We start from the raw sequence: 27,971 nt of genomic DNA on the forward strand, positions 1-27,971 counted from the left end.
TCAAAATACAATATTTAACATCGTAATATTTTAAACACGCTATTGTAAATTGCCATTATTTTGTAGTAAAAATTAAATTTTATTAAGAAGTAAATTATTTAAAATAATGTATATAGGCATTAAAATACAGTCATTATAATATAATTAGGTTTCAGAAGTGAAATATGAAAATAAAACTATACAACACTAATGTTACAAATACAATCTTATTTATTAAAAATCTAAATAACTATAAAATGAAGTATAAATAACTAGAAACTTATATAAAACACTAACAACATTCGAAAACACATATAGGTATTTACTCAGTGTTAATTATAGCAGCTCTTTTAACCAATTCATATTATTTATTAATTAAAACATTTAAATTACTTTATAACTTGCTAATAATGATCTATTAACAACCTAGTAACAAATCACATCGACTACAACACGTGTAACCTCAAGTATATGAGGGCCAAATATGTCTTCCCGCTTAAATTAGTAACTTAATAACAAAATGAAAAGAGCGGGAGCGGAAGACATTGACAGTGACATTGACACATTGCAGTACTATATTTGACAGTTGACATTTGTAGCACAGAAGTCTCCTAACTATATAAATACTTACACTATTTTGAACACTGTCCAGTGTGCACTGCATCTAATTGTATCGAAACAACTTCATTATGGAGATATTGGCGGGAAATATTAGTTTTTTATTTACAGAATAACAGAAGTCAGAATTGCAAATAAACTCTCTGAGGTAATAATCTCAACGTGCAATACATTTTGTAATTAAGAGTTAACTTTTATCAGCGTTTTTTCCTTTACATTATATTTCAAATATATACAGCAGGTTTGCATATAATTTATATTTCTTTTAAAAATCTAATAAATGCTATCACATAATTCTGATAGAAGACAATATTTAAGAATATTTTGACATTTGTCAATCAAAGAATAAACCTCGAATATATTATATGTTATACCAATAATATGCCTCCGGCTAAAAAAAAATATACTTTGAATACTAAACCGGTTTGTTTATATGTTTATTGTTTAGTTTTTGTTATATAAATAATTCTTATAGTATAAAATGAAATTTAGATTTCAATTGAGAAGTTAATGTATAAGGATATAATATTAATATGTATATTTTAGCCTACAAATCTGATTGCTTTGCGATCCACTCCACGATTTGTAATAATTATATAAATATTTGGCACGGTAGTGCAATTTCACAACTATAATATTACAATATAAATAACTTATTCTTACAATAATAACAAAAAATATTTTTTTACTTTACCCGACTTAAACTTCCAGAATAATTTCGGCGCCAGTATATTTAACAAATATTGTCTGTCAACGCAAATTTGCTGTTTTTGCATCTTACCTAGAACGGCCACTATCATTATATCTATTTGCGGCTTGTTTATAAGTTTATGTTATATATATATTTATTTCATCGGCGAAGAGATGTTACTCAAAATCGGCTTTAGTCGTGTATCAACACAGGTAGTAGTTCATATTTATACTGTAGCAGGTATTTTAATGTTCTCAGTGTACCTTATATTGCTTATTGCTGCTATAAGTCATAATGAGTCGTTAATTTTATTGTATCAGTGGACTGTTATTTTATTCAGTATGGTAGATCTGATTGTTATTTCATATATCAGTGTTATATTAATTATTCACGATGATTTAATATTTGGAATAGTTTTTTTCTTTTTAACAGTTTTTTATTGGATATTTTTTTATTTATTAATATTTCCTGTAATAAACGGTTTTAGAAGAAGCATTCATACGATTGTTATAATTTTGGCGTAAATTCAAATTTAACTGTGTAACTTATTTTATATTCAAATACCTATATAAGGATTAGGTTTCATTCAATTTAAATGGAACTTATTATATACTGATGTTAATTCTTTATAGATTTTTTATTATATACTTAAGATTTTCTTACTGGTGTACGTTATTTTTTTTCAGCTTCACGCTGTATCCCGTGAATAGCAGGGTAGACAGAGGGTTATCTTGTGTTAAGTCATACCGATACCCACTTTTCGCCGAATATCCGAGACACTGCGAGTAGCGAAACTCAACACGTAATGCCTCGAAAGTTCGGCTTAGTAAGAGCACTGGAAACATGACGTTTATTAACAACAAATTATATAGGCTTGATTAGAGCAGCGTTCCTTCTCTCTTCTTTCTTCTAGAAATGAGCAGAAATAGCGAAGGTTACCTACTAGCATATTCTCTCGACATATCTCTAATGGTTTGAGAGATATACATGTCAATAAGATAGCATACAATTTATTATCTATACTTCTAAAGTAATATTACAAAGGTAAAAAGATATATTTATATAAAAATATGTTTATAGTAATACTAGACTGAGAGATGCACAGACCACCTAATATTGTTGTGAAAGCATTTTAATTAGACAACAAACTTTGTGATTCCCATGTAGGTCCGCACCCAGTCACATTGTACCATAATGATGAATTGAATCTTTGACTAGTTTCCTTATTTATTTCTGTAAATAAAAATAATCTTGTCGTATAATGTATCTGTGTAGTTCAATTGACACCTAAATCAATTCGTTTTCCACCTCTAGCTAACATTTTTGAGAACACATGATGGATGACAATGGAGGAAGGTCATGTAAAAATCATAAGAACCCAGAGGTGAAGATAGGAGATGAGGAGAGTAGGAGGAAGAGGAGAAAGAGATATGCATTTGGCACTCCACTAGGGAAAGCGTGACATCAAGTTTCTGAACCTAGATATAGTAGGGGCGGCGAAGAAGGGACTTTCGGTTACATTTTTGAAAATGTATAGCCTCTCACCCCACCGGTCAAACGATATGTATTATATGACATTTTTTTCTTGTTATCATCTAAGCTTCGCAACACAATAGGTCTCAAAGACGCTCGAGTAAATCCCGAGTTTGCTGCTTCGCCTCCCTAACTAATATATTTATACCTTTTTATTGGCTTCATAAATTTGATTTGACTTTAAATATATCTGCGTTGCGACATTATTAACATAAAATAATATAAAACATTTATAGTTACTTTATTTCGAGTAATGCAAATTTTAAAATAAATTATGAATTGAAATAATAAAACATATTATATTTATTAAATTATGAAGTAAATTAATTTACAAAAAATAATAATATGATACAAAATTAATATTGTTCACAAATTTCAATATGAAATTCTCGTTTGATTGTAAAAAGATTGTGTACTAATTATTTGTTGAACGTATTGTAGCATAATAACAGATTTCGGACGAGTTAATTATATGTACAAAAAAATTTTGGAGCACATATTTATTTATTTACATTTTTTATATACATTATTATTAATCTTAGAACTATAGTATTAATTAAATAATTGAAAATGACTACTGACATTGACTAGAATATTTAATATTTTGTTACGATAAATTTATCAAAAATGTAATTTAATTACTTATGATAACTTAATTTGTAAACTTATATTTTATACACAGACTAAAAATATAGTTACAACTTTTTGTAGAAGATTTAGGGGATTCCCAAAATAAGTTTTATCATTTCTATTCTTTTACAGTCCATAAATTTATATTTAAAAAAATATAATAAGTACCCAATACGTTATTTTATTATTAATAAACATTGGAAAAAAACAATCTCCCGAAAAATAACTTTACTTAAATCTATACAAAGATATGTACAATTCCGCAATAATATTTGATTTAATAAAAAAAAACTTCGGACACCTTTTTTATAATAAAATTAAGCCACAGTATATGCTAATATTCTACAAAGTATCGCATTAATATCTTCATTAGAGGAAGTAGAAAACAGAAGATGTTCCAAGAGATCAGTGTTAGCAAGACAACAGATGCTGGGCAATACTAGCATGAGTCTTGCGAATCTTAACTCCTTTCCGGAACAGTGTCGCTCTAACTGCACTAATATCTTTTCTTGGGTCATCTCCATTTGTGTAGTTGATATGTCCAGACAATCTGTTGGGATGTCATATTTTTATGATATAGGACTTAAAACGGTTCACACTGTGTTCCGACCGAGTCACTAGTGTTTAAGACACTCGGTTCCCACGCCCGGCCAAACAACCGAAACGTAGCGTGTTGAGTGGCGGAACCTAACGCCGGGATTAAATGTGTTTGCATTGCATTGCATGTGTTTTAATTACATTTTATATAAAATGTACACGTGAGTCAGTAGTAGTAGTCAGTTCGATCTCTATTCGGGGAAATGAATTGTTTTCATATTGCCGCTAAGTGCGGTGCTGAATTACGCCGCCCAAACGAAAAATTTATTAAAATTTAATATTAGTAAAAAGTCTCATTAAAGTAAAAGGACCTATAACAGACTCTAGCATAGCTATTCTTTAATTTCGTTTATTTAATTGTAGAATTGCGACATATGTATGTAGATATAAGATATTGTTGTTGATTATATGACAATTGTATATATAGGCGTAGGCATATGACGTTTTAAAAAAAAATTAGGACTGTATATATTAAATTCCGGTACATGAAGCTAAAAAAAGAAAATAAAGTCGTAAAAATATATTGAAAAAAAATATTTTACATACAAGATTTTTTTAAATTATTTTCTTTATCAATAAGGAAAATTACCTGTCCGAAACAATAGTGATGTTTTCAAGCATTCGTATTCGGTTTTATCTAATCTACACTGCGCTATCCTCTTTAGAAGAGCTGTCAATTTCCTGAGCTCCTCCTTGATACTGGGCCGCTTCGATGCGATAACTGATGACACGTAATCTGGAAATTATTTGTTTTAATAAAAATATATTAGTATTAAAATAAAAAATATAAAATATTGTAGAGACCCCGCTAGGGATAAAGCGTGAAGTTAAGTTTAAAAAATATTAGTATTTTACTATGCTTTGAAATAGCTTCACGTTAATCTACGAGTAATGTACTCTGTTCCGCACTTTCAGTCCTTACGATGCGTGTTGATTGGCGGAACTAAAATGATGACGAAAAGAATTTTAAATATTTTTAATATAATTCAATTTGAATCCATAGCAATTGTTCTGAGAATAATACACTTTCTAACATTAGTATTTACTTAAGACAGAATTTAATTTATTTTGATATATAGGCTTATAATATATTGGTATATTTAAATTTCCGTTCATTCCGTTGTAGTTAAGGCAATGTTTACAGACCTAGTGCCACATTTTGTCAAACGACGGACTCGTTGGTCGTACGTACTCGTATATCACAAACATAAACGTATGCTAGAGAGAGGCTCTCAACTAATTATTGGTGAAGCTCTAGCTTGATGTGACATCACTGGGTGATTGATGAGCTTTCTATACAATCTTCTTAAATAACTAACTATGATCTTTCAATATCTTATTTTATAGCAATTACGTTTTTTGGACAAAAATACTCTTGAATAAATTGTTTTTCTTTTATGTTTTGCATGATAATTATTTATAATATGTAAGAGAAGTAACGTATATCATATTTATTATATATTGAGGCAAAAAAAAGTATTTGCAGAAGTCGTAGCGCAGCGGCACGGAGTTTGATTGCGGCGTTGAGTTCTGCCACTCAACACACAATGCCTCCAGAATTTGGCAGAAAGTAGAGAACGGAGTGACGAACATTAGGTTCTCTCTATTTACCTTGTTATATATGGAATGCAGCATGCAGCTTAGTGAAGCTAAAAAAATCTTTTTAACAACAATGACAATCTGTTATACATACCTACTCTATATAGTACCTACCTACTCTAACACTATTTATAGTGTACGTATGTATATATCCTATAAAAAAATCAAATTAAATCACGCTTCACGCTGTATCCCGCACACAGCAGGGTAGGCAGAGGGAACCTAATGTTACGACATTCCGTTCCCCACTTTCCGCCGAATTCTGGAGGCATTGCGTGCTTAGTGGCAGAACTCAACGCCGTGCTTTGTTTGACACCAGAGCGAAGAAACGGAAATATAAACGTAAATAAATATTTCACTTCCTCGAGTGGGGATCGAACCCACAAGCGTCGCGTTACAGTCACACCCTTGTGCCGCTGCGCCACGAAGGCCTCATAATATATCCTATATACTTGATATAAATACCAATAGAGATACCTTCATCGAAATAGAAGGAGTATTGGGCCGCGTGCATTATAAAGAGCTCTTTCCAGTTGCTCTGCAGCAAGCTTGTTTGTTCACTTTGGGTGATCTGTACAAACGGTGGCACACTGTGTAACCACTTCACTGTCGCTACCAATACTTTGGCCGCCGGATCGTACATCTCCATGTCGGTGAGCAGTGGACTGTGAACCTTTATTTTACTTCCGGTTTCGTCGACGCCTTGTGTAGTGGTTTCCGCTTGGAACGTTCTAGATGTGTCTATGAGGGTTAGGTCGTTCTTTTGTAATGTCGTACCAAAATGTTGCTTCTCGTTTCTTGCTACGTAATGAACGGGTGGTTCGTATTTACTTGAGTTTTGAATATTTTCTGTGGAAATAGTGTATTGTTGTTAATATGGACATAGGAATAAGGTGGGCCATGTGTCCACCCCAGAAATTTTACCAACAAAAAAAATAACCTGAAAAGTTTAAAAATAATACGAACAAAATCTATTCAAATCTCAAGCCCACCCTTTTCCCTGAAAAATATCTGTAGATACGTTCTACAGATATTTTTCAGGGAGAAGGGTGGTTATTAAGAAGCCCAAAATTGCCTTTAATCAATTTAAAAACAAGGTAAAAATAAGCCATCAGAAAACATGACTTATTACGCGTTAAATGTATTTTTATTACCACTGTATGTGCTGCCATTATCCAGGCTGCAAGACAAGGCAGGCGATATGGGAGGTGAGAGTGAGAGTGAGATTGATTAACATAAACTATACAATGACTACGACATGCATTATACGCGCTTAGTGTAGCGGAATGGGAACAATAGGCGTTAAATTTCGCTATCAAATCATAGAATTCATCAAATATCGCGTTAACGGTGTCGCGGTGCGCAGAATGCGGGGCAGTTTAATCGCAATGCTCGCCGTTAAAATTCGCTATGGCCCGTTGAGTTATTTACTTTAGTATATAATAAATAATATTTATTTATTTATTTAACAGTAAGTAGGCAGAGGGTAGGCTGGCTTTAGTGTTAAGACACTCCGCTCATCATTTTTTGGTGTATTCTGGAAATATTGTGTGGCTTGAAGTTAACACTGCGTTTTGCCTCGACATCAGAGTGAAGAAATGAAAATATTAAATATTTAATTTCCTCAAGTTGGTATCGAACCCATAACCTGTCCGTTTACAGTCACACGTCTGTGACCCTGCGCCACGGGTAGCCTGAAATAAATAGTGATGAAATGTAATATTTTTTTTTTGTGCCAAATAACTTACCTTAAAGACTTCTCCAATCCTATAATATCAAATTTCCGCATAAAATAATAGACGCTTTTACAAATACTCACTACTCTCAACATTAGATTCAGTTTTGCAAGCCTCCTCTGAACTGGACACTTCATCTTCCTTTATTTTGTCATTAAATTGTGAATCGGGTTTTTCTGATATATCATTACCAAAAGCCCCATGATATTTGTTTGAGCACAAATTATTGGTTAATGCACCTTAAACGCAAGTAAACTTGTTAATAAAAGACAGAGATCAACAGAGAAAAATCTGTATTTTAAACAATTTTTTAGTTAAAGGAAATTTGACTATCAAAATATGACAGAGGACTGACGTATAGAACTCCAAAAGTGTAATATAAAAAAAAATAATTTTATTCTGCATTTCAATATACTTTTACATTTTACTAATAAATAAAATAAGGAGAGAATATTTACTTTGACCGTCCATGCATAAAGGTGAATTGTTTTCCGGCGATAATATGGGCGGGTAGAAAATGTTTGTGCTTAAATATCTCGGGTGCGGAACAGAATAGTGCATCGGCGCCGGGAAGAGAGGAATCTTGAATGGATTTAATGGATTTAATGGGTTAGGACTATTGAAAAGAGGTCCCAAGTTGGTAATATCCATTGACAGAGGGTCAGGAGATCGCGGGAAAGCCTGGAATGTTGGATTCTCTAAAAAGTTGTGTGTGCGATCTGACAATGAACTGTATTGGTAGTGGGGGAAATTAGGAAGGCCTATAGGAGTGGGGGTGGGGAAGAATGAAGGTCGAGCCAAGCTGTAGCTCAGCTTTTGTAGAGCTAGCTGGTGTTGGTTCGTTATTTGTCTCGGTGCTCGTTCGTGTTGAACAGCTGGAAAAAAAAACATTTTATAATAAAATTTTCACTCTGTATTCCGCATGTAGTAGGGTAGTCGGGGGGAACTTAGTATTATGACATTCCGTTATCCAAATTCCCCTTAGTTTTTGAGACATTATTATATCTTAAATGAACTTAACGCTTTGCGTACACAATATATTAATATCAATTTAAAAGAAGGGCGGTTCGCTTATATAATACTAGCGGCCCGCTCGCGGTTTCACCCGCGTGAACTATGTTATTATCAATTTCTGTCTCCATGACTACGTCCTAGTGACGTCTATGTAAAATTTGAGACGCCTAGCATTTGTAGTAACGAAGTTTCATACAAACTTTCGACCCCAAAAACAACCCCTTAGAAATCGAATATTGCAAATTCCCGTCTTAGCGAGCACCTACGTGCTATAAGTAACTCCTATGCAAAATTTGAGATTCCTAGGACATGTAGTTTCTGAGATTTCGTGATGAGTGAGTGACCTTTCGATTTTATATATATAGATAAGTAAGGGGGGCAATAGGTGTTGACATGTTACACGATTATGAACGAAAGTAAACATTGCGTAGGTTTTGTGCATGACGTATTCTATGCTCGTGTGAACGACGTATTGAGAGACTCTTCTGGGCTTGAAATGTGTGTAGGTAAGTATTTTAGTAGGTATTATTTTGGGTATGTAGATGTACTGACTATGAAGATCTTTTATCTAAAAATAATATAATAATAACATATATAATAATAAGTGGGGCCGTCATGGCGCAGTGGCATTATTATTTATTAATGTTGAGTGGCAGAACTCAACACCGCTGTTTGCATCGTCACCAGAGCGAAGAAATGGAAAAATAAACGTAAATAAATATTTCACTTTCTCGAGTGGGGATCGAACCCACAACCGTTGCCTTTCCAGTTTCACTCTAGTGCCACTTTAACAATATAGTATATTGAACAGTGCTAAGTGGCGTGACGTCACATGTCATTTGTAAGCTTGCGGGCTACCAGCGTATCGACGCCTGCCTATCGTCACCCATTGTTGAAAGGACGTGGTAACAAAAGGCTATCTATGTATTGTATGTATGTATAACATGTTAAAAATATTGGCTCGTAAATATACATATTAATAAATATTAAAAATCTGTTTGTGTTCTTAAAATAACCGTGTTTTTCCAAGTGCTATGGACACGATAGTAAAACAAATGATTTAAAAAATATTGTCTCTGGTTCTATCTTTCTGTTTGTCTGGGCAATCTTGGTTGTAAGACTAACACTGCAAGATAGAAAGTGTTGAGGAGCAACATATAGGCTACCTTTTATTGAGAAAAATGTGAAATAACTATATATTTTTCTATAAATAAGACATATTTTGCGAGTAAAATCAAATAAAATCCCAAAAGATTTAAATTACGGTTTAGTTAGAGTATAACACTAAAATAATTTATATTTAACTAGCAGACCCGCGAACTTCGTATCGCCTAACAGTCGATTTTTTTTTATTCTGCTATTAGCGACACCGGGTCAGCTAGTAAGATAAAAAAAATAAAAACTTAAATCATTTTTAATTCTTATAATATTCATTAAAAATTATAATAAAAATAACAATTTCCGATATCTTATTATGATGCCTACTTATTATATTTTATTTTATTTTTACTTATTCTAAATTCAGTGTCATTTTCATTGTAGTACTTTATGGTACTCGTTATTTTTTGTTTGGTTATCTGGCGCGTAAACAAACAGAGCAGATGGTTTTCCAACACGGGAACAGACAACATACAACAAACCATGCTATATTAATACCACAAACACTTAATGACTGCCCCTGGGATTTGTTTATAGTCATTGCGAAAGCAAGCCGTACTGGAAACTGTAGTCTTTTAAGCTCGAATGGTATGTCAGTCGAAATCATTGGGATGCCCCGCATCATCAAAAAGTCTTCTCCTTTATACTTTCCTTTTAATATGATTGCTTCTATTACGTTATTCATTATTTTTTATCGCTAATCGTGTGCCGTTACAAAGTTTCAGTTGGTTAATATTTCGCAACATTATAATTACACATTCAAGCTTTAATTGAAGGTTGTGAGGCGGCAATCCTGGAAAATCAAGTGAATTTAAAAATTCCGGTGGATAGTTCACGACATCATGTTCATTAGTTGCCGTATCAACTGACTTATGTGTCCTTATTTTGCCAGGAATGCCATCTTGAAAATTTATATTTAATTCATTTACATCAGTGTGTTTGGCAGCCAGTAAAGATCTATATCGTATATATAGATATATCGTAACAAAAAGCAGCTCGATTCAAATTTGCAACATTATCAGTCAACTATCGTGGTCACGTTTTAGATTTTTTAGATTAGATTCTTCTGGCTAAATTTGTCCACCGCCTTATAAAAGGCATTTTTTGTAAGTCACAAATACACAACACTTTATTAATTTTATAAAATTTGTGGCTTTTAGATTTAGTAATATAGACGCACAATGAGACGTTTACATTTCAATTGACATCTTACCATAGAAATATTGACAAATATTGACATTAACAGACTGAGATCCCAGGGCCCCCAGACCTACATCATTTTAACAAAGCTGAAATTTTAAGGATTGATAGTCTAATATGTACTTAAGACTCTCTAACTTAAAAAAACACTATCTCTGAGATAGTGCCAACTTAAAGCACACTTCCAGTTGCGTTAAAGAAGAAAGTCTCTTTTTTTTCTCATTTATTTATGTACCACACAATAAAGAAAGTACAGAAAACTTATGATAACAGAAAAAATGTGTACAATGGATAACTTATCTCTAATAGAGATCTCAACCAGAAACCCTTGAATGTAGCGGATGTTAAAAGAAATGATTCGGGTGCGGGGCGGTATTTTAATATAATGTTAATAATAATAATAAACCTACATACAAAAATACATAATATTAATCAATATTACTATACCTACATAAATATATACAATGACATAAAAGAGTTGAAACAAAAAAAGAAAATTAATAAAAAAAAGACAAAGCGACTACTAAAGATTCTAATTGAGATTAAGAAATGTTGTTTTAATTTGATTTTAATAGTATTTAGAGATGGATTGCCCGACAATATAGAGTTAGGTAGTGAGTTCCATAAGCGCACTGCTTGAACTGTGAAGGATTTTTCATAGAAAGAGGTATTAAATATAGGACACTCAAGCTTTCTTAGAGTTACACATGAGCGTACAGGTCTTTCACTTGGAAGTGTTAATTGAAAACGCTCCCTTAAGTAAGGAAGAGAGTTTTTATATATGTTTTAAAGTAAAAAATGTATATTTCACATTCTTTCACGTGGACCTTTACTTCTGCCAGACGTCATAAAGGTTCTTCAAAATTGGGGCAAATTACATTAAAGTAAATTTAAAATTTGTAATATATTATTTACGGACTATTTCAAGACCCCTCTAGCCCCAGACCCTAAGCAACCAGATCAATCCGATGGCTTTATCATTTTTCCAAAAAGAGATATACGGTTATTTTTCTCTACCTCTGAAAGGATCCCATTTTCAAGTTAGTGAGTAAGCATACTGTCTTAACTACATGTAAGACTAATAGTCCTCAAAATTTCACCTTTGCTAAAATGACGTCGGTCTGGCAGCTCTGGGTTCTTGGGCTATAATATTTATACGATACTAACGTCACTCAATTGTTTTGCCTTCCAGGAATCCAGCTACTAACATTTAAACTTTATAGTAGTGTATTAAAGTCCAAATTGACTTTTAAGTAGATATTAACACGAATCTTTTGTATGGTAATATAGAAAAGTCATGTTTCTGGACCTTTTCTGGTAAATTTTAATTTTTTTCTGCCCGTTAGAACCATCCTCGTATTTCAAGGAATATTATAAAAAAAGAATTACCGAAATCGGTTCAGCTACTCTCGTTTTGATATTATAAAATTACTTTTGCCTCCTTCCAGAGTGAGGTAATGAAAATATTAAATATTTCATTTCTTCAAGTAGGAATCGAACTCAGAACCTGTCGTGTATACAGTCCGGTGCTTGTGCCTACTTATGATACACATATATGTTACCGATTTATGGATTTTCTTTTTAAATTTTATTTAATTTGTATATATTCATTAAAAATATTTACTTAAATTTATATCATTTGGTGTTGAACCATTTTAAATAATAATTATGGTATTACGTAAACGTCAAAACAAATGTTTATTACGTAGAATAATTTATTTTAAGACGACTGACGAATTATATGTAAAGTTTAGCTGGGTGACTGGGGTTCCACATTGGATTCAATTTTTTTTTATGTCAACAGAAAATGCTCATCACGTTGAATAACTTTTCCTAATTCGTTGTATTGATATCTCTTATAGATTAGGCGGGCTGCTAGGGTCTCACATCAGGTATTCGGACTATCAAAATAAATTATAGCCTATATGTTGCCGAAGACTAATAGCTATGCAACAAAAGAAGTTTCATTTAAATCTGTCCAGTAGTTTTTGAGTTAAAGAGTCACAACAGACAGACAGACAGACAAGAATTCCAAAAATCATATTTTTACCTTCTATTAGTTGTATTGAGTCCCCCTGAAGTGTTTTTTTTAGTTTATATTCAATGTACAGATTTTACCCCCTTTACAGTTTTATTATATATATAGATATAGATTATTCTTAAATACACTTAAATAAATATTCGGATAGGTGAAGCGGGAGAAGAAATTTTTCGATTTTCCGTCTGTTTAAAGATAATTTATACTGGAGTAGATAGAGGTGCACCTGCCTGCTTTCTAGGGGATCTAGTATTAAGACATTCGACACATATCGACGCTTTTTGTCTACCAGAGCAAGGATATGAAAAAATAAATAAATATAATCACTTCCCCTAATGGGAACAGAACCTACAACCACCACACAACACCTCTGTAAAATAAAATTGATAAAGAAAAAGAATTTAACTTATTTCCAAAATGGATGAATCTTAAAAAAAACACTAAATACAAACACCATACGAACAAAGTGAATATCATTTACATTTACCTAAAAAAAACAAACTCCCCTACCAATCTATTAAATTAAACAACATGCACTGTCACAGCTATAAAATTACGTCATAAAAAGACTAAAGGAATATGATATGGCGACATCTTTACAAAATCTAATGGAAATTGATCATAATATAATGTTTAGAACAAGGCGGTTCGTGAGAAATCGCGGGCTGCGGTGTAAATCAAACATCCACTTGCCTTCTCTGCCCTTCCCCGATCTTCCTTTACAATTTTTTTCCCCACTCTAACACTTCTGTTCCCGCAAATACTTCAAGTGTCTCCTAATGGAAAATACATGCTAGAGATCGGAGGCCTGGATAAATACTTTATTTGATAGGCGAGTGGGTGTTTGTCGCGAGAATTTTTGCGATCATTTTTCTTGTTTGTTATATATATAAGTATGTCTGTCTATAAGGGTAAGTTTAGTGGTTAGTTTCAAACGGACGATTTAGATTTGATTTTGGCGTAATATTATAGATTTGAATATCAAATTAACATTCATGATTTTTTTTTCTACTTTACGTTGTGTCACGCATATAGTAGAGTAAGCAGAGGGAACCTAGTATTGACACTGCGTTCTCGACTTTCCGCCGAATCTTTGCCTTGTTACAGAACAAGTAGGTAATTACTTTGAGGCCGTCATAGGCAGCCTAGCGGCAGCGGCGGCTATGGGTTCCATTGACAATTAGAGAAATGAAACTATTTTCAATAAAAATAAATTCACAATTCATCCATCATTCATTTCCTCGTAGAATTAATTTGGTTTTGTTAACAGAGCGACCGACATATATTATTACAAAACTGACACATGATTAGGTATACCTACTAAATTCTACATGAACTGTGATTGCGAAATATGCGAAATCTGAGTTGCTGGCAACTCCTACAGATGTACTTAAAGAGGTCAATTAACTTTTAATTGATATTAACTCATAAGGTCATGATCGTAAACGATATGTTTGCTACTTGATGGAGTGTATCAACACTATGTTCTCTCTATATGCAAGTAAAAGGGTGAGGCTAAAAAAAAAGTGTTTTAGATGTTCATATTTGCACAAGTTTAATATCAATTAAAAATATATTGGCTTTTCTGTTAGTATTGTAAAAAGTTTGGTAATAAAATACAATATACATCCGCATTCGTACGTACCACAGATACTTTATAAATTCAATTTCCCGTAGTGGAAAATTGTTCTTCAATCCACTCTTGTGTCAACGACACTCTGTTACATCAATTCGATACATTTAAATATTTTTCCCTAGTTTTTTTTCTGTTGCTACTATTATTTACAAAACTATTGGAAATTTTGTTTTTTTATTTACAGATTATTAGCGACCCAAGAGCGGCTTCGCCGGCTTAAACGTGTTGTACAACAACAGTTTGAAGCCGGCGTTATAGATGTTATAGTTATAGCCAAATTATACAAAATGTTTATATAAATGAGAGCCTATGTCTTATTCTGATATATAAAGTATATTACTATTTAAATTGGTTCCTTTAAATGTACATTGCTATCTGTCACATTATAGACAGATAAGAAATAAAAAGTACTGATATTTATATTTTTTCTGTCTCGCTATGGCGAAAGACTATTGCATATTGCAATTTTGCTTAAAACACTTAAAATCCCGCTTTTCTCCAAGGAAAAATCTGGCAATGTTGTTCGATATGCATCATCTAAAATAATTTTCTCGCCGTATAGAACGGTGGGCAGAAGGAATGTAGTATTAAGAGAATCCATTCCTCACATTCTTTTTAATTTTCGAGACAGCTCTTAAGTAGTGAAACTGAACTGTCTTCAGAACTGAACTGAAATTCTGTCTTAACAAGGCTTACATGGTAGATCAAAGCAATTGTCTGAATGGGAATCGTTCAACAGACGCTCTGCTGTATTTATCTACATCTATAAAATAGACAGAAAGTGTAGAACGGAGTGTCTTACCACTGCGCTCTCACTGTCCAGTAAAAAACAAGAAGTCAGGATGTAATACTAGTAATAAGTAATAAATAGTGTAAACTCAACTGATACACAGTTATCGTTTTGTATAAACTGTTAACCGCTATTAAGCTTCATCGACTGAATTTTTAACCAATAATCGAGGGTTGAATTTGTAATTATTTGAACATTAAGATTATTTTTGTAATGCGAAAATAATATAATTTTTTTAGCTTCACGCTGTATCCCGCACATAGCACGGTACGCAAAGCAATCTGGGAATCTAATGTTAAGTCTCTTTATTCTCATTAAGACAATCCCTTTCTTTTAATTTTCGCAGTATTTTGGAGGCATTGCGTGTTGAGTGGCGTAACTTATCGCCGCACTTTTCGTCATTACCACAGCCAGCTGAGCCACGACTGACCTCAAAATGATCAAATTTAATTTAATTTCATTAATTTTGTTTACGTGGACTTTATGACCTTTGCGGCTAGCCATACTATTCATTTTAAGTAGTGGTGTAAAAAAAAAATCCGGTTAAGGGCGAGAATTACCCCGGTCAATGAGGGTTCCGTATCAAATCCAGTATTAAAATTCAACGGCACAAATATATATTAATAGTGGTTTTTTTTTCTCTGATATACGATAAGTTATCACTTTTATAGTTTATTAATTCAAATTTATACTTGTGGGTTTTGCCTATGGGAAGTGCTGAATTAATAGAATTGATGAATTAGTGAATTTGAATGAATTTTTGATTACGTTGGTTCAGAAGTTTATTTTTTTTTCTTGTGGTCCAATGCGAGAGACTGCTCCAATTTCAGCTTGATACCTCTACATTTTGAAAAAAATGGACGCTTTTTAAATCATCATACTGTATTCTGCACATAGCAGGGATAGATAGAGGGAATCTGGGAACCTAGTGTTAAAACACTCCGTTTATATTAAAACAATTCAATTCCCCACTTTCCGCCGAATTCCTGAGGCATTTCGTGTTAAATGGCGAAACCCAACGCCCCCTTTGTCTCATCATAGAGCGAGGAAATTAAAATATTCAATATTTCATTTCCTCGAATGGCAATCGAACCCACAACCAGTCGCGTTTACAATCACACATTGTGCCCCTGCGCCACTACTGACCACGATTTTTTAAATTTAAATAAACAATCTTAAAAAATATTGTGTAAATATCAAAAAGCTGACCTTTTAACTCTACATATAAGTTGGTGCACTTACCATCCTTTTTCATGTTGACGCGCAGGCACTTGGAAAACCGACAAGCCTGACATTGATTCCGACGACTGACATCGACCACGCACCGCCCATTCTCTTTGCACACGTAGTCCAAGTTCCTAATTATAATTTTTATATTTTAAACTAAAATTTTGATTAAAGAAAAGTAAACATAATTGGAAAGAAATGAAACGAAAATTTGTATTGACATATCCCTGAAGATAGTAAGGTAGAGCAAGGGAACATAGTGTTAAGACACTCTACTGCCCACTCTCTGTCTGATTTTCGAGATATTGCGTAGAGTGAGGAAGTGAACACTTGTACTACACTTTGTCTGCCAAAGCGCGATATTTCAATGTTATTATTCTCCGCGAATGGAGATCGAATTCAGAACTATTGTGCTTTCAGTAACACGCTATCCCACTAAGTCATGATTGCTTCATGCTATTCTTATGTTTTGCAATTATTGAGGTAAATTTACATTTAAATAAATACTAGCGGACGCGCGCAGCTTCGATTGCTTATTTAGGGGTGAACTCTAATACCAATAATCTAATACCACGAAACATGTTCTAAATTAAATATTTTTAAGAGTCTAAATTTCAACTTTTATAATAATCGGTGGCGTTTTAAAGATTTTTCCATACAAACTTTCAACCCCTTATTTGCACCCTTAGAGGAAGAATTCTAGAATACCATGAAATATGTGTTCAATTAAATACTTTTAAGAGTCTGAATTTCAAATTTTATAAAAATTAGTGCCGATTTAAATTTTTTTCCATACATACTTTCAACCCCTATTTCACCCCTTTAGGGTGTGTTTCATTTAGAGTTAAAACACTCTGTCTCTCGACGAATTCTGGAGGCATTACGTGTCGAGTGGCGAAATTCAAAGCAGAGCTATTCCTCGTTACCAGAGCGAGGAATTAAAATATCTAATATAAAATAATAATACTATTAATATAAAGTATATAGTTAGGTAGAAAATGAACAGAATGACTTATCTCCAGGCTTGCTCTGCCAATCCCCCATAATGCGGGAGATGCGTGAAGATAAACGTTCACGGCTTTCAGTTGGTGCGATATGCGCCATTTTACGCTTTTTGGAATTTTTAACTATTTTGCATAAAATAGCATTATTTTTAGGTTCATGTGCATATTGCTATATTCTGACTAAAAAGTAATTATCCATACTAATTGTATATATTAACACCGTATATCATCAATTTCTTTTATATTATTAATGTAAATATCTCAGTAATTAATAAAATTTGAGTATTTAATTAAGTTAGTAATAACCTTTTAATTTTTTTATTTTACTTTTGGAATCTAGTGAACCTAGTGTTAACGTAATCGTCAATTAACGTAATCGTTAACGCAATTTTCGTGACATTCCGAGTTTAGTGGTATTGCTCATATTCGCACTTTGTCTTGTTACTAGAGAGACGATATCCACGACGGCTTCTATCTTATAGCTATTTTATTACGAAAATTATATTAACATATGAAAACTTTTTTTTTATAAAAAAAAACACTGTTATAGTACCAAATTTTGGCAGAAATTAGTTACTAATTTTAACATAATTCTGTAAAATTTGCATAATAATGATTTACTTCGCTAATTCTGCCATTTCTCAATCAATCAATCCTTAATTGGAGTTCAATCAAAATGGCATTCAATTATTATTCTAATGAATTTGTAAAGCGCAAATTGTGAATTACATGCATTGTTGTCCGTCAAATGTGAAATAACTATTAATAATAATAATGAAGAACTAACAGTTTATTATTAGACGTAATTATTTCGACGTAATTATTATTAATACTTTTCTTTTATCCCTCCAGGTACTATCGTGGCGTACAGGCACAAGCATGTGATTGTAAATTCTATAGGTTGTGGGTTTGAGTCTCACTCGAGGAATTGAAATATTTAATATTTTCATTTCTTTAGTCTGGTGTCGAGACAAAGCGCGGCGTTGAGTGCCGCCATTCAACTCGCAATGCCTCCAGAATTCGGCGGAAAGTGGGGAACGGGGTATCTAAACACTAACTATCTTAACATTAACTATGTTCAGCGTGAAGCTGATTTATTTTATTTATTTTAACTCAAACAATATAAATCGATATCTTTAGGATTACTGATGGTTTTTCTAATAATTGATTTAATAAATTTCATTGTCTGTTATGACTTTGAATGATATGTTATGAATTGTATTTAAGCACTTGCTTCTACCTATGCCTTTATCCCCATGGTGGTACGGTACGAAAAAAATGTTTTTTTAGATGCCCGCTGTGTTCCGCATTTAGCAGCGTAGGCATGGGAACTTGGTGACCTAGTGTTGAGACACTCTGTACCAATTAAGACATCCGTTCCTCATTTTCGGCGGGACTGAAACGCAAGCACTAAACCATCTAATTTAATATAATATGTATTACTTTTGAGATACATTGTATTTTCATACGATGGACTCTTTGTTTGGAAAAGCTAATTTGATTTCAATGTTAGTTAATGTATCTAGAAAATTCAACTGAAACTGCAAAATAATTAATATTTTTCCTTGATTTATACATTAAACACTAATGATATTCTGTATCTGAGGCTTCTATCTATGAAAATGGCTTGAACTGCTTCGAGCTGCTGATATGCTGCTGCTAAAGCATGATAAGGTCGTGCCGCTTCACTACTTGAATCGCAGCAGTGCCCCCTGCTATGCCTCAGGACAAATTATAAGTGTCCAAGGTAACTCTGAACGTATGTATAATAGGGTTCTTCAATAAATAGACTATGTCACACAAAAATATTTTTTCAATTGAACCACCAGCAGCAGTTCTCGCGTTAAAGCATAACAAACTCTTTGGCTCCAAAATATTACTAAAAAATACTATTGAAGATTCATATACTTAATTATAAATTATTGCATAAAATGGATATAATGTTTAAATGATGTCTCTAGTCAAAGAGTTCACAGTTAATAGAATATACTTTTATTAAATTAGTGAATCAATTTTACATTTTTAAATATAAATTATTATAAAAAAGATACATTTAAAAATATAAAAAACCACTCTTCCGAGGGCCCAAGCCATCGGTGGCTAGGGCTCCAGAGAGAGGAACCTCCGCACAATACGTGCCGTCTCAAGTAATACTGCCTTCTGTATCCGGTTCTTGATCCAACAGCTAAGCGATAGCCTCTTAAGGTGTTGGTCGAGGCTTTTCGCTATTAGACCGTTAACCGAAACCACTATCGGCACAATGATAGTCGCATTGACATCCCACATGGCGGTAATCTCATGGGCTAGGTCCAAATATTTAGATTGTTTTTCTTTTTCGGCCTTCACGAGATTCTCATCATGTGGGATAGTAACGTCAACAATCACTGCGCGGCGCGCCACTCGGTCTACTAGTACTATATCAGGTCTATTGGCAACAATATACCTGTCAGTAATAATAGACCGATCCCAGTAGAGCAGACAGTTAATTATTGTTAATATTGATCTATGAGTATTAAACTTTGTAAAAACTTACCTAAAAAAAATAAAACATTAAAAATTTAACCTGTATGTAACTAAATCAAAGCACTTTAATTTTCCACAAAATTAACAACTACAAATGTAACGCAAAACATAAAAAAAATCAAATAAAATAAAGAATTACATGAAATGCAACTAATACAAAAAAAAACAAATTTTGAACGGATCTTAACTGAAATATATAACTGATACAGTCTATTAAAATCTTAATTACTGTGAGTGCAAGGAATTAAACCAACTATATAGCGCTTGAACTTTCCACAAAACTTACAAGACAAGACAATTAAGAACATTAAAAAAACAACAAAAAAAACTATAAATAAAATAAAAAATAAAAAAATCGCTTTTAGTGATAAGGCCGCCATTGCACTTTGTATTCTGTCTTTCTGTAATTATTGCTACTCTACTGATTCTTTGTTTTTTTAGTGCAATAAAGTATTAAAAATAATAAAAAACACACACACACACATGAAGAGCAAAAAAATAACCGGAAATGGTCAGCATCAACACTATACCGGCGGATGCTGCGTTTGAAGAACCCCCTACATCCGTCGCAGGAGGGCACTCCGTAGTGCTTGCCAGACGCCTTGTCACCGCATACTCGACACAGCGCTTCTGGTTTGCCGTCCATCTCCTGGAAAGATGAATAGTATTGGGATTTATGGATGGAAATTTATTTTGGAATGGGCGATATTTGTTGTTTTTTGAGTTATTACTAATATGTATATGGAAATCGAGTCCTCGAGAAAGGTTTGGGCACCTTAAATCAGTCAAGTGCGAGTCGGGGTATGGACACAGTTATGATTATCATACAACTTCAATAAACCGTAAAGCTGTGTCGCCAAAAATGTGATATGAATATGCCCACAACGATGGATCCACGCTTGTCTCGTGAGAAGTATAAAAAAAATAATAATGAAAACGACTTAACTTATAACACAAGGATTCGTAATCGGAAAAAGTTATACAAATATTACAAACACTCGCTTACCCGCTTAATACAAATGTCTATTCTATTCTTTTATAAAATTCTGATATATTCTATTCACATTAAATTTTTATCAAACACTTGTCCCCAAAAAGAATCGACTATCTACAAAACTTACAAAAAAAAAAACGTACAAAATTTAAAAATATGTGCATTTTAAATATTTTTTATACAATAGGCCAATCAATTTCTCGTCAGAGTCTCGCAAGTTCTGCAACTTTGAAAGAAATTTGTCGCATCATCGGTTTCGCTGCATTAATAATACATCGGTGGCCTGAAAGGGATCGGGTGACATACGGCTTACGACGTATAATATATATTTTATGTAGAATAAATTATTTATTATAATAGGCTTATTTTTTAATTTAAATAAATTTTACTTTCGTATTTCATTCGGTTGCTGGGTTTTAGCTGGGTAAGCAGCATAAATCTAGTGAAGGGACTCTCTGTACTCCGCATGCGTGACATTATACGTTGAGCGGCGGAGTTCAACGCCACAGTTTGTCTTGAGTTTTTGACTTGATGGCAAAAACTAAACAAGCGTCGAATTTATATTTCCATTTCTTTTCTCTGGTTTCAAAACAAAGCGCGGGATAGAGTTCCGCTAATCAATAAGCAATGCTTCTAAAATCCGGCGGGAAGTCGGAAACGAAGTGTCATAACACTAAGTTCCCTCTGTCTACTCTGCTGTATGCGGGATACAGCGTGACACTAAAGAAACAGCGTTTTTCTATATTGTTAAAAAGATAGAGGAAAAGTACCTACCTACTATTTCAAGTATCAATTTTGCAAATTCTCGACTTGAATTGACAAATGAAAAATTTCTTAAAGGTAATACATATATGAAAACCAACGAACCATTTCTTAGTAGATATTTTTCATAAAGACATAGATAGTTAAGGCTAATTGATTTTGATGTTATATAGATTGCATTGAAAACAAGCTAAACCAACGAAAGTAGAGAGATTTCGACTTTATAGAGAGAGAAAATCGATTGTACATTGTGTAAAAACCAAAAAGGAAAAAATAGAAAATCTATTTCTATTGATTTGTAATAAAAAACTGATCATGTCCACGATAAAGCGTACTTTTATAAATAATTCCATGAACTAAATTACATAGTTAAGCCTTCACGTGTGGATGGATATTTTTGTATTTAGCGGTAGAGGTATCAAACAACCAATCGTCATCGTTATTATATAAACCTACCTAACTTTTCACTTCACTACCTGTATAATTTCCTTTATTGCTATACTAGTTTATCATTAGTGGTATATAAATGAATTTGAACCTTATACCTAAGAAATATGGAAACCCAGTGGAACATATGCACAGGTTCCCACAACAGGGTGATTTGACTTACGAAAGGCTACTATAGAGATGTAGTTACGTACATGTAATTCTATGTGATGATTTAAAGTTATACTCTTGAAGCCATTTTAGTTCTGAAGCTATTATTTAACACCTTTGTGATATGTTTCTATTAAACGTCCATTTTAAAGTTACTAATCGTCATATTATAGACAAGTGACATTTTTGAACTAGACATACATATAAGATCCCCTTATTATACATTGTTTAATTGGTTTTTTTTTTCAGTGACCCTACCCTGCTACATACGGATGGAGCAGGATAGGCAGAGGGTTAAGACACTCCGCTTCACACTTTGTGTCCCTGCGCCACGACTGGCCTCTAACAAGTGTTATTATGCTATAGGAAGGAAAGAAAAACAGATTTTTTTACTTCACGCTATGAAAATTATGAATGTAATGAATAATGACGCTATAAAAATATTGATGAAAGAAAACATGTTATTTCAGATCTAGACTTAAAAATCACCAATCAATTTCAAACGCGGTTTTAAACCCTATGGTAGATATTTAAAAAATTGAAACCTAAATGTTAACTTACAAAAATCTACTCCTCAAAGTCTTAAGCTAAAATAAACAAAGTATTATCATAATCGATCTAACCCTTAAAAAACTGTCCCCCAAAGCTAACTAACCTCAAAATCCGAACCATAATGAGGGTCACGTGTTCAAATCCCAGCCCTTCGATATATCTGATAGCTGGGTAGTGGGTAGTACGCGTGTATAATATTTATAAGTCAAATGCAAAACGGCCAACATGTTTTCATAATTTGTGGCACAACTTTCTGACTTACAATTACACCGTATGTTGAATACGAGACACCCTCGATAGAAATTTTGTATTTATTAATGATAGAATAGGCTTTAATTGATATTTAATTATGTTTAAGGACCATTGACTATTGACGTGACGGTTGTAGGTTTGATTCCTACCCGGAGAAATAAGATATTTTAGGCACTCACATCGGGCACACTCACATTGGGAGGAGTAAGGTGTCTCGAGACTAGCATCTCTTTCTTTACCTATCCTGCTATATGCGAGATTAAGCGTGAAGAGAAATGATTTTAAATCTCCAAATTGTACGTTTAAGCGAAAACGTGTTTTGAGGAAATGAAGTTAGGAATGGGGAAATAGCCTGCGCGCTGCGTGTAATGTCATCATATCGCTGTAGAGATATTTGGGATATTTATCTGTTCAGTATAAGTTGTATTATGCTCTTATTCTTATATTCTCTTTTGTATTTAAACAGAACAGCTCCACCTAAAGTCGAGAGCTACAAGCAAGCAAGCAAGCAACAATTAAAAGTAGCTCGCTAACGAGAACTAAACCGACAACAGTCGCGTTTATTCTAATATGTGTAACAAAAAAATCACGTAGTTCAAAAAATTGCTTATAGCTTATTTATTATGAAACAATAACCTTCAACTTCAAAAGTAAACTTTAGTAGATTCCCAATTACTACGAAATGAAGTGAGCCATATGCAAAACTTTAGAATTGAAATACAGTTGTAATCATAAGTCAGTAGTTTACAAGTCTGACATATGACAAAATTCACAAACGCGGTTAGTTGAAAATTGACGTATGACTTAACAAAGGGTCCTTTGGAGTACGAAAATAGAAAAGATTTTATACGTTTTATGTTTAGGTATATTATTATATTATTTATAATTTATCCTGCCAATTAATTAATATTAATTAACTTATAATCATATTAATATTATGTAAATGTGAATGTAAGTTTATTTATTGTGCCAAAATTATTGAACTGAGAAATCATGTTTTTGTTAATAAAATAATATTTTTTTTGTTTGTTAAGTTATCATGAAACATTGTCCACATACTCTTAGAATATTTTATCATTAAAAAATATTTTACCTTTGGCTATAAGTAATCCTATATCTTATAAAACAAAGTCGCTTTTTGTGTCTGTCTGAACTTTCTAACTCTTCTTCTTCTAAACCACCCAACGGATTTGGATGCGGTTTTCACCATTAGGTCGAGTATTTCTCAGGGAAGGTTTATATATAGTTTATTATTTGTACATTCTTATGTAAATTAACATAAATACGATAAATGTGTATAAAGTCCTACACGTTGTGACACTTTCGCGCATGCGCTGCTTTAATGGTAAATACTACATGAAAAAAATGTACTGGAGTATTGTTCCTCTTAATAAGATCTAGAAAAAAGTCCGCGATGGCATATTCATATCTTTTAAGAATAACGTGTAGTGATCATATTTCTGTCTAAAAATAGTAATTTCAATATATTTTTTATTGTGAGGGATATTTTTCCATAATGGTATTAATCCTTATCCTTTAAAATACTTTATTAAATTTCTACGTTAAACGAAGATAAAATTTGCTTTTTAAACTATTTCGAAATTGCGAATAGTTTTAGAGAAAAACGCATTTAATTATTGACACATCACGCCGTTCACACATCAACTGTATCGAGTCAAGTTTCACTTATCCCTTACTCTCAGCATATAAATAAGTATATTAGTTACGTTGGCCATTTAATGTAGATCAAAACTGTCTTTTCTGTTTTTCATTTTAATAAGTACTTTAGAAGTTGTTACAATATCAAAAAATCCTTGCTGCGAAACGCGCCTCGCGACGTTATGCTTATACAAGCGATTCCGCCGCGCCCGCCTGCCTTACACGCATCGGTGGTTCAGTGGTAGAATGCTCGCCTGCCACGCGGGCAGCCCGGGTTCAATTCCCGGCCGATGCATTCTATTTAATATTCGTCACAGGCAGCCACGTAGTGCTTGCTTTTCATCAGGGACAGAATACCCTCTTCAGCATTAACCACAAGCTCGAAAAAAAAAACCCGCCTGCCTTTATAGCAACGAAGATTTAGATGCGTTTGCACGTATTGGATAATTCGAGTTGAATGTATTATTTAATGTCATTTAACTATCTAAAAATAGTAATTTAAATATATTTTAATAAGTACTTGAAAAGATCAGTAGCACAGATTTAAAATTACGGTACCTACTAAAAAATCCTTGCTGTGTAAAACAATTGGAAAATCCTTATTGACACTACGAAAATGCGGGTTGCATTAGGGTTTAATTAATTTTCACATTATCTTAAGTGCTTTGCAAACATACATTATATGAATAATCCAGTAGTAAAAGCGGGCGAAGCCGCAATAGGGTCGCTAGTATAAAAATAAATTAAAGCGCGTGAAGGCGCTAACTAGGCGAATGCTTGTGAGGATGGATGCTTCTTCCAGTTTTAGGTAGAAACTATGAACTATTTAAGATGAAACTATCTTTCAGTTTCATATAGTTTATATATCAAAATAATACATAGGTTACTATTTTCTCGGAACTCCCACTACCTCCCTACGATTTTTTACAGGCATACAATTCAGGTTTTGTATAATTTGGCTTTATTATAACAATAAGATTAAGCAGGCGAAGCCGCCGCTTGAAATGATTGAAACGAGCTTATTATTTTGACATTGCATCTTTTTTATTTTTTAAAAAAATCAGTGTTTAGTCTTTCTGTTATTAAGTAAGTACCTATAATATATTTAAAATTTAAAAGTATATGCGGTCGGTTGTAAACAGTGTGTACAGCCGTAAAACGCGACAGGTCGTAGGTTCGATTCGACTCGAGGAAATTAAAATATTTAATATTTTTATTTCTTCGTTATGGTAAAGCGTTGAGGTAAAGCGCAGCGTACTGCTACTGCTACTCAAGTCCTAACACGTAATGCTTCCAAAATTTGGCGGAAAGCGGGGAACGGAAGTGTGAATCTTAACACTCGATTCTTAGATTCCATCTGCCTACCGTGCTATGTGCGGGATACAGCGTGAAGATAAAAAAAAATTGGAGATTAGAATGATTTAATTTAAAATTTAAAAATTTTTCGTGTTTACCCCTCATTACCAGAGCGAGGAGATGTAAATTAGAAAAAAAATCATTTCCTCGAGTGGAAATCAAACCCACAACCTGTCGCGTGTACAGTCGTACGCTCATAGGCCTCAAATAAGTATTATATTATGACGTAAGGCCTCCGAGCTGCGAGCAAAAGTTAAAAGGTATACCAATTTAAAAAAAATATTTAAAAAATATCAAAAATACTTTCACTGCAAAAATACAGCAAAAATAAAAAAAAATAAGGAGAAACCACTAAACACTTTAACCTGTGTACCATTAAGTGCTATAACATTTGGTTTGCATCCCTTACCTACTCTAGCGGCGCGTGCTGACATTTGGCCCCTAACCCCTAACCCCTGCAATATTTAACGCGCGGCACGAATACAAACATATTGAAATAATTATTTGATAATAAGACCGTCGTTATTATTGTTTGATTATTAGGATATTGCACGACGATAGCAAGTTCTATTCCCGCTCGGGGGAAGGAGTGAATGAATATTTTGATGTTCTCGTTTTGGTGGGAAATCGTGGCGTTGAAGTTCATTCGTTCGTGGCTCTATTCATCACGCAATGTCTCGGAAATTAGGTGAAAAATGGGGAACGGTGTCTTAATATTAGCTATTTCCTATAATAAACTACCATATAATAAATTACAATATAATAAACTAGTCATTGGCCGTAACTTTGTTTGGGTGTCGTCGTCGAATATCATTTGGAAAACATATTTTTTTTGCCAATCTTTTTCGAAATCTACCCAACTGCCAAATTTCAACGTTGTAAGTCCAGTACACAGATGAACTGTGTATTCTGTAATTTACTCATTAAGACTTTTATATATTATATTTTTTAGTATATTATTAGTATTACACACAGTAGATTCGAATTAAATTTGAATTTGGAAGTCAAAAATTACTTCTTAATTTTAATAAATGTCGGTTATAAGTCTGTCAACCTTTCAATATTAATATGAATTAAACCACATTTTTAGATAAACAGGTAAGTTTCTACGCTGTAACCTCGCACATAGCAAGGTGCTCCGTTCTCATAAGACACTTCTACCCACTCTCCACCGAATTCTCGAGGCATTGCGTGTTGATATGGGTTTTTAGCTTTGCACTTTACTTCGCAAATAACGGACCAGGTAGGTGGCAAGACATTCCACTCTCTGTTAACGCTACCTACTGAAAAAAGAAAATTAACATTTTCAGACTTTTCAAAAATCTAATTTTCCTAATAATATTAGTAAATAATAAAATAATATGAAAAGGTACAAAATTCTAGAGCTACATATTTACAAAGCGAATAATTAATTAAAACAAATACAAATGTTATACACTGTTACACATTTCAATTTAAAATTATTTTTCAAGTCCGGTTTTAGGTTTTAGTTTAAATTTTAAGTCATAATAGATTTTTTTTATTATTTTCTAAAAGAAAGAAATGTTAATTAACTTTGTTTATTAATATGCGATTTCTGAATCGTTCGTACATGAAGGTGGCTCATAGAATTTAAGGCCCGTAAACAACTCTGAGATCGATCTTGAGATATGTCTATCGTGTAAATTTCTTTTCTTTAAATTATTAGGTAAATGTAATGTGTAAGAGAGGTAAGTGAGGGAGAGAGAGCATGTATGAAGAGGTTGATGACAGTGGACGAGGCGAAAGAGGTATGTAGAGACCGTTTCGCGCTCCATTCCCTCTGACTATCCCGCAAGGGATAAAGT

The 27,971-nt window shown here is 33.1% G+C and overlaps 1 protein-coding gene and 1 long non-coding RNA gene across 4 annotated transcripts; one reads left to right on the forward strand and one right to left on the reverse strand.

Moving 5' to 3' along the window:
* Positions 1 to 251: 251 nt before the first annotated feature.
* Positions 252 to 2,723, forward strand: LOC146527340 (uncharacterized). Of its 2 annotated transcripts, none has more exons than XR_014879272.1 (3): positions 252 to 745; positions 1,975 to 2,332; positions 2,603 to 2,723. It is a non-coding gene; the product is annotated as an uncharacterized LOC146527340 (long non-coding RNA). The 2 variants fall into 2 exon arrangements; XR_014879271.1 differs by having other exon boundaries at positions 254 to 745; positions 1,975 to 2,114; positions 2,603 to 2,717.
* A 410-nt stretch (positions 2,724 to 3,133) lies between these two features.
* LOC146527341 (photoreceptor-specific nuclear receptor-like) lies at positions 3,134 to 21,594 on the reverse strand. Of its 2 annotated transcripts, none has more exons than XM_085205994.1 (8): positions 20,980 to 21,594; positions 20,477 to 20,622; positions 16,462 to 16,577; positions 7,842 to 8,258; positions 7,467 to 7,622; positions 6,125 to 6,496; positions 4,638 to 4,784; positions 3,134 to 4,001 (listed from the first exon to the last, which is right to left on the reverse strand). In XM_085205994.1, exons 2-8 carry the CDS (start codon positions 20,617 to 20,619, stop codon positions 3,769 to 3,771), a joined length of 1,584 nt encoding a protein of 527 aa, XP_085062120.1. In that variant the 5' UTR covers positions 20,620 to 20,622; positions 20,980 to 21,594; the 3' UTR covers positions 3,134 to 3,768. The 2 variants fall into 2 exon arrangements, with proteins under 2 accessions (XP_085062120.1, XP_085062121.1); XM_085205995.1 differs by having other exon boundaries at positions 3,135 to 4,001; positions 20,504 to 20,622; positions 20,980 to 21,593.
* Between the last annotated feature and the right edge of the window lie 6,377 nt (positions 21,595 to 27,971).

Source organism: Heliconius melpomene, chromosome 21, assembly GCF_056956725.1.
Source record: "Heliconius melpomene rosina isolate 202511_hmr_F chromosome 21, ASM5695672v1, whole genome shotgun sequence".
Classification (NCBI taxonomy): domain Eukaryota; kingdom Metazoa; phylum Arthropoda; class Insecta; order Lepidoptera; family Nymphalidae; genus Heliconius; species Heliconius melpomene.

Excerpts from the sequence above, each read along its gene's own strand:
- LOC146527341 (XM_085205994.1), bottom strand. The coding sequence starts at position 20,619 with ATGGACGGCAAACCAGAAGCGCTGTGTCGAGTATGCGGTGACAAGGCG. Across the intron at positions 8,259-16,461 it reads CGTCAACATGAAAAAGGATG|CTGTTCAACACGAACGAGCA; the intron begins GTAAGTGCACCA and ends TTTTTTTTCCAG. Across the intron at positions 6,497-7,466 it reads TGAATCTAATGTTGAGAGTA|AAAATATTCAAAACTCAAGT; the intron begins GTGAGTATTTGT and ends CTATTTCCACAG.